At 34.5% G+C, this 15,687-nt stretch overlaps 2 protein-coding genes across 4 annotated transcripts in view; one reads left to right on the plus strand and one right to left on the minus strand.

Annotated features, from left to right (window-relative positions):
- The window catches only part of nphs1 (NPHS1 adhesion molecule, nephrin), a 483,647-nt gene extending 477,057 nt beyond the window's left edge, over positions 1-6,590 (minus strand). For both annotated transcript variants that reach the window (XM_073923248.1, XM_073923252.1), the window contains exon 1: positions 6,497-6,590. The gene's annotated coding sequence lies outside the window, so the exon portion shown is untranslated. The remainder of the gene's footprint in view (positions 1-6,496) is intronic.
- The window catches only part of kirrel3l (kirre like nephrin family adhesion molecule 3, like), an 85,874-nt gene that overhangs the window by 65,436 nt on the left and 4,751 nt on the right, over positions 1-15,687 (plus strand). Inside the window, exons 12-15 of one of the 2 annotated variants that reach the window (NM_001099344.2) lie at positions 4,252-4,359; positions 4,569-4,678; positions 6,537-6,626; positions 8,361-10,478. In NM_001099344.2, coding sequence (NP_001092814.2) covers positions 4,252-4,359; positions 4,569-4,678; positions 6,537-6,626; positions 8,361-8,858 — 806 coding nt within the window. In that variant the 3' untranslated portion in view covers positions 8,859-10,478. Of the gene's footprint in view, positions 1-4,251; positions 4,360-4,568; positions 4,679-6,536; positions 6,627-8,360; positions 10,479-15,687 lie in introns of those variants that run through there. The other variant, XM_073923079.1, reaches the window with a different exon arrangement.

Raw genomic sequence — 15,687 nt, forward strand, 5'->3', positions numbered from 1 at the left:
AATATTTATATAATTTAAATTCAACCGCAAACAGGGCCTTGCAATGCACAGGTCTGATTTTGCGAGTTAACAAAAGGAGTCTTTCACACATTATAGTGTCTTTTGCATGCTCAGTTTCGTTATTTCAAATGGAGCACGCAAATACGAAGGGATATACATGCGGTATGTCACGCTCAAGTTTTCCAGGCACCGCAAGTTGAAAAAAATCAAAACAATTTAGAGTGATGTGAGCGAACCACGAGTCATGTGACAGGAACCAACCAGGCAGCTTCACACTTTGTATAGAATACACAGTAATGAAGGGAGACTAATTACGCTAGATTAATGATTTAACAAATCCAGATATAGATCCTCTATCAGTGATGATCATTACATCACATATCCACCTCAGATTCAACCTGACTTCAGTGCACTTGTTCAGCCCAACACAGGCTAGAATTCTCTCACTGCACATAAAAATTATGAATGAATAAATGAATAAAGAAATGAATAAATAAATAAAACAAATTAAGGTTAAACAATCAAACGAACAACCCCCTGGCATTTACATGAAGTTGATATTGTGATGCTGGTCTTTAAAATACTTTGTGTAAAATTGATTCTTTTTTTAAACTTTAGAGTTTTATGAATGCTTATTGAATCGTTTCACGGAATGTTTTTTTATTATTATTATTTAAAAACAAATAAAAACAAATAAAATGCATTGGTCTGGTCCTCTAAAACCACCACAGAGTCTAATGTGGCCCCTTGAAAAAATTAATTGCCCGCCTCTGATCTAGGTTGAATTTTTTCTTATCCTAACAAGCTATATGTCAATGAAAAGCTCATTTATTGCGCTTTTTTACATGTATAAATCTCAAAAAATGCAAATTATGACTAGTTTCGTGATCCATGTTCACAAATGATAGACAACGAATTATGGAAATCAAGTAGCAATCAAACAGATGCTAAATTGATATGTTTTACAGCATCGAACTGAAATCAGTAATGAGTTTGGTCATTCATTAAAACAATAATAATAACTTAAAAAATGTAAAAAATAATAAAAATAATCTCTTTTTTTGCAGTCAAGCTTAAACCTATAAATCAAATTTGTCTTGTTATAAACAAATTCAGTCAACTGTATCCATAGTTTTGACTGGTAGATCAGTGTTTGGCAGAATGTTGAGTCTGGAGAGTGAAAATGAAGGGGTGAGAAGCCTCCGACAGAAAGTAAAGTGAGGAAAGTAGCATGAGCTCTACATTTGGCTCTGGGCCGAGCTCTATTTGGCACCATCACTTTAATCACTGAAGGATGGATGATATTACACTGACAGTAAGTTGTAAGTTTTGTCCACCTCAGAGTCGGTGCCTTTTATCTAAGATTAGTCACGATGAACTGTAATCCGGTTTGAGTCAGCTCTATGCAAGAATGGCATTTCAAAACACCCTGCAACCCTGCGCTTATCTTAATTATACACCACCCAATCAATATCATTTAATCAGGAGATGGTCCACTTAATGAATACATTCGTTCCATAACGAAGATATAGATTTCGAGCCTGAACGAATTAAATCGAGAACTAATGTACGGCATGGGCATGTGACGCTTCGCTGGGCGTTTTATTTCGTATGCACGGCGCACCAGCTTAAATTTGCTTAAATAAGACTAAGAGCGTGGTAGACGGCTTGAGCCTTTGTACTGGGAGACACCAAAAATAAGGTCTTCGCCAGCAATTTGCATCAAGGCAGCAGAGCCAAGTCTCCGGAGAGGCAGACAGTGCTATCTCCTGGAATCTCTAATTAGATTACTGTCGGCTGCCTCGCTGCATGTCAGGCCTGGTTACCCCTCTTCCACCAGAGATTAGAGACAATAGCCGGGTCCTGCGATGCCACTGCGGATCACACTAGATGAATTTCTGTATGTTGCTTTTGAGTTTGGACGTGGCTTGAAAAAAGCTTTTTGTAAAACGCACTTGACAAGCAGAGAGCTCATCCTGAATCTGCAGGAGAACAGAAAAGAAAAAAGTGTCAAGAACATGTCTGGGTCATATTTGTGGGCCAAAGTTAAAATGTTTTCATGAGCATAATGCACAAAATAATAAATAAATAATAAGGTTAACTGAAATGATATTATTATTGTATTTCAAATGTACTTTAATGCGAAGTCGCAATGCAATAAATAATGGTTCTTGGATTATACTAATAGCTTCATGGCCAAGAAATATTTTTTGAATGATACTGTATGACAGAAACAGCATTGTGATTGATATAATAGAAAAGAATTATCTTCTTATTATGTGTTGATCCTGAAAATATTTGTCAATGACCATTTTTAGTATTTTGTGATTTGTTTTACGTTTATTTGTGATTATGAATGACATTATGGGACCTTGACCTTTGCTCTGTTAAACATCAAAGTTGAATTTTTAACATAAAAAGTTATAAAAGTGACTTTAATAGACATTTTAATAAAGTCATTTATTTTAAGAAATAATATATGTATTGTAGACTTAAGTCTGTAACATAACAAAGACTACAGGCACTTCATTACCAGGCTTTTTGCATTGTAATTTACAACACCAATTAGGTCTGCATGATATTAGAAAATTCTAACGTTGCGATATATATATATATATATATATATATATATATATATATATATATATATATATATATATATATATATATATATATATATATATATATATATATATATATTATTAAGCAATATGAATACAGTTTCACCACATGACTTCATATCTTTATTTGGAAAAAAAAGTATAATGTTAGATCAATTGGGATGATACTGCAGTGGGAGAGCATCTCTATAAAATTTTATAAACATTCTATACTATTTTGGGGGTCTTCCGACACGTTTTCGTTGTTGTCTGTGCTACTCACAGTGCGTTTCTGCATTTGCATGTGTTGTAAGTATTTTCATGCGCATATTTAGTCAGATATTAATGAATTAATGTTTACTATTTGTGTCTCCATAAAATCTAATAAACAATCTATAAAATTTTGGGGTTCCCAATACTTTTTCATTGAAGTCTGTGCTACGTGCAGTGCATTTCTGTATTTGCATGTGTTTTGAGAATTTTTATGAACAACAAGCAACAAATACAATTAAGAAAAATATACAATTGAAATAAAGTGTTTTATCATTTCCCAAGGCGAATGGTGTACAGAGCTAAATGCTAAGGGTTTTTTTTCGAATATCCCAGTTAGAAAAGATTTTGACTTGCCCTATCAAAATGATTACAACTTAAAACATTTAATAATACAATAATAATAATTTAGTTTGAATATATATATATATATATATATATATATATATATATATATATATATATATATATATATATATATATTTTTTTTTTTTTTTTTTTAATATCCAAATATATCCATTTACAAACCTTACAACCCTTACCAAGAATAGAACAAAACATTACTTTAGTCTACAAATAAAAATGTTATAATTATTTAATAATAAAAAATATATAGGTCAGGTCAATATCCTCAGCAGTAAATAAATGTAGCACTTTTAAGCAAATGTTACTGTAAGGAAAGTATTTAAATGCTATTTTTTAAAGTAAAGAAATAAACATTTTATTGAGATGGATTGTTGGTCATTGCATGGTTGTTAATGGCTAGATTGAGTAGCTATACAAGGACAATTTGGACCCATTAAAACAAAATTTAGGACCTACATCACAATATTTCAGTAGATTTAAAACTTTATAAGGCCTAAAATTTTGCTTTTGAGATTTAAGACTTTTTAAGACCCCGCAGATACCCTGAAAAATAATTCAATAAAATTAATAAATGTTAAGGTCACAAATGGTACAATTTCTTAGACCTGAATGTTTTTAAAAATCATTATACAATCACAAGAATCAAAAACACATGCAAATAATAAATTATAATACAAACTTAACATTGAAAATCTTGCAATGTGACTATTGTGGATGGTCACATTGTGATATCCATGCTGAAATGATATATTGTGCAGCCCTAATACCAAAACAGATAATAAATCACTTCAAATGATGAAAAACATCAATAAAAGTCACTTTTTCCAACATCAAAAATTATCGGAGGAAAGATCAAGGTCTCATCAAGAGTACCCATGAATCACGAAATACAGAAAACTGTTAACTTCTGAATAGATTTAAATGTGTAACTGTGTGTCAAAAAAACATATTCAACTTTTCACTGTAGCTAAATAGATTCAATCCTGCTTAGTCACGTTCTTTATTCCCCTTGCAGAAGCCCTCCCCTTGCTGATCATCATTGGAGCATCGGTGGGCGGAGGCTGTGTGTTCATCGTTTGTGTCATTACCCTGGTTTCCATCTGCTGCCGCCACAATGCTAAAGGTGAGGCCAAAGGTCAGATGTTATCTGAGAGTTCTTATTCTCTCCTCAAAAAAAACATGATACAGTAGAAATCAAAGCAACTAACTAGACAGAGGTTAATTATGGGGCCACCTCATTGCCTGGAGCAGTGTTGACCTTTTCACCTCTCTGGAAATCTTCCCACCGTTCACCTCATTAATCTCTATACACTGCGCTATTTCCTCACCCAGGCAAAAAGGGCACACGCCTGTCTAAGAGCGACATCCGCGTACAAATCGTGCACAGCGACCACAACGCAGCAAGAGGAAACGACGATGAGGAGGATGTCAAGGAACCCATGGTAAGTCGCTCTCGAAACATTTTGTAAATGCTTAGAATGGTAGGAATAGCTTGTACATTATTTTTCTTTTATAAAAAGGTGCTGTGCTACAGGAAAAACGTGAGAAAAACAACCCACCAAGCAATTTTTGTTTAATAAATGTTTAATAGATGTCTAAACATAGATGGCTCAGCTAAAACGAGGCTAAATTTGGGCTGTCAGTGAGAATCTAATAGACTAACCCCAAATTAGACTAGTCCTCAAATACACAGATTAGACAGACTTCACATGTGTAGTCATTCATTACTGTGTATTTGACGACTAGTCTAGATTTGGGCTATTCTTAGATGTCTATTAGATTTTCAATGACAGCCCTAATTTAGCCTCGTTTAAGACAAGCCATGTTTAGACTCCATTTCAACACAAAAAATATTGCTTGCCTGAAAAAGTGACACATTTCCAAGAGAAATGGGATACTCAAAAAAAAAAAAAAAAAAAAGCTGTGTTTGATTATCTATCAGGACAACATCTATCAATCAAATCATCTATTTTATTATCTATCAGGACTTGATACAGAAACAAATATAAGGCCTTAGTGGCATCAGCTAGAAGTCATTATGTTCATAAAAGATGCATTAAAAATCATATATTGATCATTTGTAGAGATGCAAAATATATCGGCAGCCATATCGATATTGGCCAATGAATGCCATTTTAATGTTAGTTGTCTGATAACAAAATTAGTCTGATTTATCTTTATTTAAGCCAATAAATTAAGTATTATTTGAGTTGTTTGAACTACTTAACATGCTTGCAACTATTAATGTTAAGTGACTTGGCTGCTTATATATATATATATACATATACATATATATATACATATATATATATATATATATATACATGTGTGTGTGTATGTATTGGCCAGGCAGTAGATTGTATTCATATACGAAAGTTGGCCATAAAAAAAGAATAGTTAATAAAGTTTAGAGATCAGTTTAAACTTTTCTGAAGTTAAGGTTTTAGAATAAAATCAGTTATTCGCCATATGTTTTGGCTTATTTGTTCCAATCATGCGGAAAAAAATATGAAAATACATATCCAAAATCAAACAAAAAGTTCTTAGGGGTAGCTCAAATAATGTGTCGGTGCTCTTTGGGTAAGGGATTTATCAGAATAAACTGCAAAAATTAGTCCAAGGCATTCAAAAAATGTGGAAAAATTATTTAAAAGCCTTTATTTGACATGGCTATTCTTTAAAACTGTGTCTACGCATCTCGGCAAACAACTGCCTTCATCAGGGTACCCAGGGTAAGGCAGTTATTTCCCGAAATGCTTAGGTGCAGTTTTAAGGATTAGCCATGTCAATAAAGGCTTTTTAATATTTTATCCACATTTTCCAAGTGCCTTGTATTAATTTTTGCTGTTTATTCTAGTGAAAATATGTATATTTGTATGAATATATCAGCTATCTGCCTCTAAAACCAAATGGGGTTATTTTGATGATCCGTTCGTTGAATTAAAGATACACTGCATCTACATGCCAAATAATTCTCATTAGACTATAAGTAGACTGTTAGGTTGGGGTTATGGTTAGTGTAAGTTGAAACGTACTTGCAAAGTTTCTTATAGTCAGTTAAATGTCTGTTTAGCAGCAGTATCAACAGATATTAAGCAGACAGTCTACTAATACTCAAGTGGACCTCCAAAATAAAGTGTTACCCCAAATAGTTATCGATCAATCCATATTGGTGCATCCCTAATTATTTGTTTACAAAAGACAAGGAGTTAGAGACCATATCAATCATCATTGTATGACTTTAAAGAGGCTTTACTCACACTGAGTAGTCTGTAACCCAAGTCTCTGTACTTTTCTCAGGCTCCCAACAGCAGTGAATCTCCAGGAACGTCTCGCACAGAGCACAGCGACCTGCTGGAGGAGGAAGATGATGAGAGATCAGATATCAAGGTATTACATTTCACTCGGAGACTTAATCTGATAAAAGCAAAAGGTTGTTTTCAGAGCTTTGAGGAAACTATTGTACTTAATAACTCTAACTTGCTGAAAACCTATTTGTATTACACCACAAGGCTGGATCATGTTCAAGAAAACCAAGAATTATGTCAACTTTTGCATTCTAGTTAGCAGCAGAAACAAATAATGTGCATGCGTTTTAATCTGTACCAATAGGTTAATCTTAATCTCACCAATAGGATTATATGTTATTAAAGTTTCTTGTTGCGATTAATTGTGGAAGCTTTTATCATGTTAGACAACATTTTCATTATATTGACCTAAAGCTACAAAAAAGACAGGTATAAAAACAAAAAATACTTAGTGTATTGATTTATTTTATATACATGTTCAGATAAACTAAATAATTTAAACTAATTATATTGCAAAAGGATGATAAAGTACACTAGGTAATATGGCTGCGCGGTATTGGAAACATTTGACATTACGATATTTTTTATTATTTTTTATCATGAGATTTATTTCTCTATTTGGAAAGCCTTCACTTTAGATTGGGATGATTTTTTTATGGTTTTCTGGGGGGGGTATATTAGTATTCAGGTACAGAAATTGAATAATCAATTGTAAAAGAGCACTGCATAGTCTTCATCGTATAAATCATTCAACAAAATGTATCTCTATGTTCTCTTAAAATTCATCAGACTCTTAAAATGCTCACAAATAGAGTTGGGCCGATAGACGATGCCATCGGCCATCACCGATGGCCAATAGACAACACGATGCTGAGCTGGCACGCTGATCCTCTGCCCCGCCCCTGTCGCAAACCCGCTTGCAAAAACTCCCGGATGCCCACAAACAAGTGATAATCTCCCAGAAATCTCCCTCCCGGTCCTCAAATAAGTCGCGCACCCTTCTCAACCCTCACCACCGGATCCCGAGACACGTCATGCGCAGTCGGTCAAACCCGCCGCTTTTTTCATACATCATATCTGCCTATGATGACGATGCCATCGTCCATCGCGATGTTTCACATTAGACTTGATGCCATATTGGTAGAAATCGCCCAACCCTACTCACAAATGCCTTTAAACACATAAACATTTTAATCTTCAACTCTATAATAGTTTAATTCTGCAGTGTCTCCACAAATCTATTTTGATTTGACCTTTAGATTCTGATCAACTATTATCCCAATTCAACATTGCATATCCTGCGATGTGACTATTGCAGAGGCACACATTGAGATACCGATGCTCAAACGATATTTTGTGCAGCCCTACTAGGTAACACTAAAGACTCAATAATAAACGTTGTTAGTGTATTAAAATCAACCATGCGAAACAACCATATAACAAGCTATATGTTAAAGAAGTAATATAGTTTAATAAAATAATAATTACAATTGTTTTAAATGCACTACTAGACATTAACAAAGAAATTAACATCCCCTAAGATTAACACATGCCTTGGTAGTTGGTTTTACATTGACTCTAATTAAATTAACTGACATTAACAAATGGAGGCTCACTGTACATGTTAATGAACACAATTATCAAATCGCCTATTATCATTTGGCGCTGTGACAAACAACCACAGAAATACAACAATTGTTTAAATAATGACTATGACCCACGATATTAGTATTGTGTTTGTTCGTTATCACAATATATTGACTTATTGAATATTGGCATATGTCTAATCACACAATGTATTCTCTTTTACCCTAAGGACCCCACCAACGGCTACTACAATGTTCGAGCTCACGAGGACCGGCACATCACGAGAACTGGCTTCTCCGAATACGCTAATAATGCTCGGCCAGTCTACACACCCACTCAGCTACCCTCGCCGAGCCCCCTATACGGACAGCACTCCACTCAACCTCGGATTTATGACTTCTCTCAGCGTTACGCCACGACCCCTGCCAACCGCACCACCTACGAGCAACAGCAGCCGCAACAACCACAGCAACAACCGCAAACTCCCACCGCCTATCCCCAGGAGACCGTATATTCAGGTTCAACCTATTTGCCTGCCACCTACGGCCGCGCATTCACAAGCTACGTTAAACCTGCTTCCTACGAGAAGGTCGACGGATATGAGCATTCAGACCAAGCCAGCAAGGTGTCCAGCTCCTCCCGGTTCTCATATGCGTCCTCACAGGTGTCGTCGCAGCAGTCTGACTACGGACGGCCTTCACAACAACGCATGCAGACTCACGTGTGATGACTCCCTAAAGACCTGCTGAGGGTCTGGCATGATCAAGCATCACAAGGACTATACTTCTGAATCTGGTTCAGGAGGGATTAAGCAAACTTTTAAAACTGAGATTCAAAAAGGCGCCAAAGCTTTATTGCGGTCTCGAAGTGAATGTGGAATCGGACGGGGAATTGATGTGCCACTCGAGCTTGGAAGTTCCCTTCAAGCTAGTGATTTTACTGAACTTTAGGAGAAATGTCCGCCAATTCATCTCTGTTGCACTGCATTTCCGTGAAGTCTCCAGTGTCTAGACTTTGGAGAAGGGAAAGCAGCGCTGTGGAGAAGGAAAGTGCCCTCATGAACTAACCTTTGCAAATGGGGACGAGCTCATGACATTACGCTGACACAATCAAAATTACTTAAAAAAAGACAAAAAAAAATACATATATGTGTTTGTTGGCATGCTGATGGAATTGTAAGCACATTTGTGTGTCAATGACAAAAAGGTCTTGCCTACACAAAGTGGCTCAAAGTTCAATCCACAAAAGCAGGAGAGCATAAGAAGGAACTTGAAGGTATTCCTTCGTAAGCTCTGTCTGCATTCTGCACTGCTATTGCACTCTCTCGAGAGTATTTATATGCCTCAATGGACCAGTGCAGGAAACTGGAATGCTTTGGTAAGACAAGAGAAATGGACGAAAATCCATAAAAATGTATTTCTGTCTGTTTGATGGAACCACAATTGGCCAATCCCCAAAGAAGCAAATTTAGAGGTGCGGTCTTATTAAGCGCTACTCTCAAGAATTTGTTGCAGAATTCAGAGTAGAGGCCATTTCGGGACCACAGTTTCTTAAGTCAAGTCTAAACGACCACACGGCCTTGCGGTGTGCAGTAACATGCTTGTAATGTTCCTTACGTGACCACTGTATGTTATTTAATGCAGAGCGTGTGCCTAGGTGACAGTCGTGTCGCCGTCAGGTAGCACCAATATGTTTACATAGAATAAGAACCACAGAAAACGAAATAGCAAGTGAAATGCAGTACTGTCCATATCCACTTAGAGCCACTTCAATGACTGTATAAATCGTTGGGAAATTTCACTCCTGTCTGTTGCATGCAGATGATGTGTGTACGTGAACGTATTCAGCATTTCTTCTCATCTGTTTGTTCCTTGTGTGAGAAACCGCTTACTGCACCCCCCTCTTTGTCACTTGGATCTTGGAAGCCTGCATTCGGAGGTTCCCATACTGCCATTTTCCTTTGAGCCTGAATGTTCGGCTCCATTTGGAAAGATCAAAAATTGTTAAAATGAACTGTAAGATAGGTGAAACAAAACATTGCTTGTCTTTATTTTTATATTTTATATAAGCCTTAATGTACAGCTTGTAAGCTGCTCTATTGTAAAGTACCTTTATATTATTAAATGCATATATCTATATCTTTAAGTTGACTTGATTTGATTCACGATGGTTTTTACCCCATGTTACTTAACAGTACATATCGGTTTTGGAGAGGGCGTTCCGCAACTAATTGACTTTCTCTTCCGTTTCTTTTTAAGATTGTGTTCGGATCATTTTATTTGCTAAAAAATGTTGCTTGTAACTTTGTACACATATTTATATTTAAATAAAATCATTTCAAATAATACGGGCTGTGACTGGAGTGAGTTTGGCACACATCGCTGGGTCTCGTCAAATGTCATGAGGGAACGAGGACAAACAATACCGGGGCTGCCGAGTTGATGAATACATAAATTAGCAGTGATGCCTATGTTGATTCTTTTATTCCCGCGGCGAGAGCAGGCTTTTTAATAAAGACGGATGAGATTCCCAAGCCTCCTGCTGTCTGCGTATCAAACATCGCAGGCACAGGCCGTCTCTCCAAACGCAACCAAATATTGCGCTGACGGAGCGGGTGTTGTGTGACAACATTATCTTGTCATGTCACCCAGTCTCTCAGATTTCATCATGTCACACCGAGCTTCACCACAGGGAGTGTTGAAGACATAAACACGTACTCAGCATTAAACAAATGAACTGAAGGCTACTCTGGTAAATTCAGGGTCATGTTTCCATCAGTTGTCATCATCATCTCTTGTATACTGCCAGAACACGGTTAAAGGTGTGCAAAAATGACAATTCAGTCATCATTTACTTTCCATCCACTTGTTTCAAGCAAGTCTGAGCTTATTTCTTGTTGAATACAAAAGGAGATATTTTAAACGACTGAAATATCATATTTTTTTGTTTCTACTATGGTAGTCAATGGATGCTGGTTTCCAACATTCTTTAAATGATCTTATTTTTTGTTCAACAGAGGAACAAAATACATTCATGTTTAAATGAGGGCTGCACAATACATCGTTTTAGCAGATATCGCACTGTGCGCACCTGCAATAGTCACATTGTAAGATGTGCAATGTTGAGTCTGGATTATAGTTGACCGGGAGCTACAGAATTGTATTTAATTACTGTATTTATATAGAATTTATATACAATTCATGTTAAAAAATTTTTTTCTTACATATTATTTTTGCCTTATTCCTAGTACGAATATCTTTATTTCAAAGCGAAAACAAAATTTGACTTACCCCACTGACAGATCATTTTGCTTGTTTTAAGGAAAACCTCTTAATTTTGCCTTATTTCTTCTTAAATTGAAAAGAAACCAATATTTCTACTTGATCTCAGAATTTTTAGATATTTGGACCAGAAACGAGACAAAGCCAAGTAAGAAAAGCATTTTCTGCATTGTGATTATTTAATTTTTGTTCCTGAATACTTTTAGACTCTCAGAAAACTGCCATATCATGCTATTCAAACTATTGTGTGGGGCTGTATTTATATCATAATAATTATTGCAGAAAAATTAAACATCGCAATATAATTTTTTTCCTATCGTGCTACCCTAGTTTAAAATCACCTGATGGTGAGTCATCAGGGTTTCTGAGGTTCCACCGCGTTAAATTTAAGACTCATGAAGGGATAAAGGCAAATTAATTTTTCAAATGGTCTAGATGGAAAATATTTTTATTTGACCTATCAAAAAAATAAAAACATAAATAAAATAAATAAATAAACAAATAAATATATATATATATATATATATATATATATATATATATATATATATATATATATATATATATATATATAATAGATTTAACAATACAATACTTTAATAATAAACTATTAAATTTTTTTTAAATATTGTGTAAAAATAAGCAAGCTCTAATTGTATCCATACAAATGTTTTAACCCTCTATTCGTGTTCACATCCCACCCCTTGTTTATTGTTCCTAGTCAAAATTGACCGGTCTGTCTAACTGCTCTTTAATTAGCTCAAAAAACATTTTTCATCGCCAAACTTTTATTCAACATTCTTTAGCTGTGAACAAAGTAGTGTTTAACATTATTTAACATGATTTGTTAATCCCCTATTAACGGTAGGGTTTAGGGTTGGCGTTTGGCCTCCTCTTTAAAATTAACTGAATTCATACGAATTAGCCGAATTTAAAGAAACTGACAAAACAAGAGTTATATTTCCTTGTGAGATCAGGCTGGAGGATCAGAACAAAAGCACGGAAAAGAGATGTGTTCCTGCAAAAGATATTGTTCAGTCAGAAACGAGTGGCTGACTTGGGGTGGTGTGTATGGGCATGTTTTCTGTCTGATGGATGAATCATTTCCTATGGTGGTCACTTTTGACCAGGAACACCAGGTGTAACAAGGTTGATTAAGGTCGAAATTATTAGCCCCTTTAAGCTATATTTTTTTCGATAGTCTACAAAACAAACCACTGTTATACAATAACTTGCCTAATTACCCTAACCTGCTTAGTTAACTTAACCTTGTAAAACCTTAAAATGTCACTAAGCTGTATAGAAGTGTCTTGAAAAATATCTAGTAGAATATTATATAGTCATCATGGCAAAGATAAAATAAATCAGTTATTAGAAAGGAGTTATTAAAACTATTATGTTTAGAAATGTGCTGAAAAAATTCTCTCCGTTAAACAACAATTGGGAAATAAAATAAATGGGGGCTAATAATTTTGACTGTATATGCAGCACAGTGGCGCCATGGGTAGCATGATTGCCTCACAGCAAGGTGGTCGCTAGTTCGAGCCCCGGCTGGGTTAGTTGGCATTTCTGTGTGGAGTTTGCATGTTTTTCCTGTATTCGTGTGGGTTTCCTCCATGTGTTCATGGCTTCCCCACAAGTCCAAAAGCATGTGGTATAGGTGAATTGGGCTTAAGCTTAATTGTCTGCAGTGTATACGTGTGAATGAGTGTGTATGGATGTTTCCCAGTGATGGGTTGCAGCTGGAAGGGCATCCGCTGCGCAAGAAAACATATGCTGGATAAGTTGGAGATTCATTCTGCTGTGGAGACCCCAAATTAATAAAGGAACTAAGCTGCAAAGAAAATGAATATAAAATTGTTCCTATATCGTGCAGCCCTAGTTTGAAATCACCTGATGGTGAGTAATGTAAATGCTTTATTCTGTTGATTATTATGAAGATGTATTTAGAATTTAATATACAATTGTGTCATAGAGGATTGTTTTATTTTGTAAATATTATTTTATACATAAAATAACAAAATAAAAGTCTGTTTTCAGATGTTTATACTAATTTTAGACATTTATTTTTACATTTCAGGACAGTTAAGAAATCTAAATTTTCAATCACAACATATATATATATATATATATATATATATATATATATATATATATATATACACATATATATATATATATATATATATATATATATATATATATATATATATATATATATACATATATATATATATACACACACACACACACACACACACACATACATACATATATATATACATACAACCAAAAAAATTTTATATATATATATATATATATATATATATATATATATATATATATATATATATATATATATATATATATTACTCAAAAAAATACAAAGCAAATAAAACGAAATTCTCCCATAGTAGTACCTACATAATATGCAAATAACATAAAATTTAAAGTCTCAAATCCAGCCGAGTGCATAGGCCTACTGTCCACAAGATAAGGCAAAGAGGTCTAACATTAGTTGATTCAAATTTTAATTAATATCACTTTGAATGACTCTAAATAAACAAGTGCTTATTTCATATAGAATTAACATATTATTTTGTAAGTCCATTAATTAGAATTCTTTACACACAACTTCAAAACTCCCTTAGATCAACCTGCACCATACCTGCTCTCATTCGACGTCAAATTATCAAAGTTTTGACAGTAAAATATTTTGAGATTACTATTAGATTTCAAAATTCGATACATTAAACATAAATGACAATGAAAATTCGCTAAAATGTTTACACCTTACCTAACGACGTGCCAGACATCAGAAATCGCAACGGTTTTGCCTCATTTGCATATATTTTTAATATTTATGAAGATGAATCACACAAATCAAACGACCGGCCGTTAACTATCCATGTTCGTCTTCTGCAACTTTTTGAAAGTAAAACCCATAACATTGAGATTTCTGTTAAAATAAGCGACATTCAATGCATTAAACACAAATGGCAACAATGTATATTTAATTTATCCATACCTGACGTGCCACACTCATCAGCAAACCCAACGGTTTTGCTTGATTTGCATATATTTGAATATTCATGAGCAAAGATGAATCACACCAATCAAACGACCCGGGAACTACCCACGTTCTCCCGCTGCATGACGCTTTGCGTGAATTATGGCAATAAATTAAACTGTAAACAATCAGTCAAGTGTTTAAAACGTGGGTATAGCGAGATGGTATTATAAATATTAATAGGAATTCTATTAGAATTAACAATAATTTTATTTATACCCAAGCCTAGAACACCAAAAACTCACATCCTTAGTAAACATTGTGGACATGTTAAAATATTTTTTAAATTTTTTCATGAAGTAAAAAAATGAAGAACAATGCACCAGGAGTATTTTAACAAACAGCAATGTAACAAAAGCAGAAAACTGAAAGCCTGATTGAACTAATGCATCACTTTCATGCATTCAATACTATATTAAGCTATATTGCCCTATTAATTGGTGAACACTGGTTGCCTAGATACCGTATTAATGCACAATATGCTCAAGTGCAAGTGTTTTTATGCATCGATTGGAGATGATCTGAAAGGTTTAACACCAATCTAAAACTCACACAAGGTCAAATCTGGCATGTAATTAGCTTAAGTTCAATTCTCTACCAACCGTTTAAAACAACTGTAGCAGTGCAGAGCAATGCTTAATTAAACCACAAGCTTTTTAATTGGTGCAAGGTCAAAACTAAGCACATTCAAATCACTAACAAAGTCACACTGTGGATTTTTGGTCGTATTAAAAAGAGCCGATCTATGATTTGTTCCGGTTATATTTTTTTCATTACTCTGTAAAAAATGATATGATCAATTAGTCATGAGAGCATATGTTTTAGTTCATTACAACTTATTAAACTAAGTTAATCATGGTTATAACCATGTAGGGAAGTTATTTTAAGTCAGTTTAACATAATAGAAGTTCAATGGATTCATAAGGTTAGTTTAATTCAGCTTAAGAATTTAAGGCAACCAGGTTTTTTTTTGTTTGTTTTTTGTTTTTTTTTTAGTGTAGGAAGAAAAATCATTGTTTAAGGCAGCACTGATGATGGTTCATACAGAGAAGCTTCATTTATGATTTAATTTTGACAATTTTGGGGGAATTCAATTATAGCCTACAGAAATTGACCAAAACCAAACTAAAGAATAGCAGCACAGTGGCTCAGTGGTTACAACTCACTGGTGCCGGTTGGTATTTCTGTGTAGAGAATAAACTAAA

Source organism: Danio rerio, chromosome 15, assembly GCF_049306965.1.
Source record: "Danio rerio strain Tuebingen ecotype United States chromosome 15, GRCz12tu, whole genome shotgun sequence".
In the NCBI taxonomy this organism is placed as follows: Eukaryota; Metazoa; Chordata; class Actinopteri; order Cypriniformes; family Danionidae; genus Danio; species Danio rerio.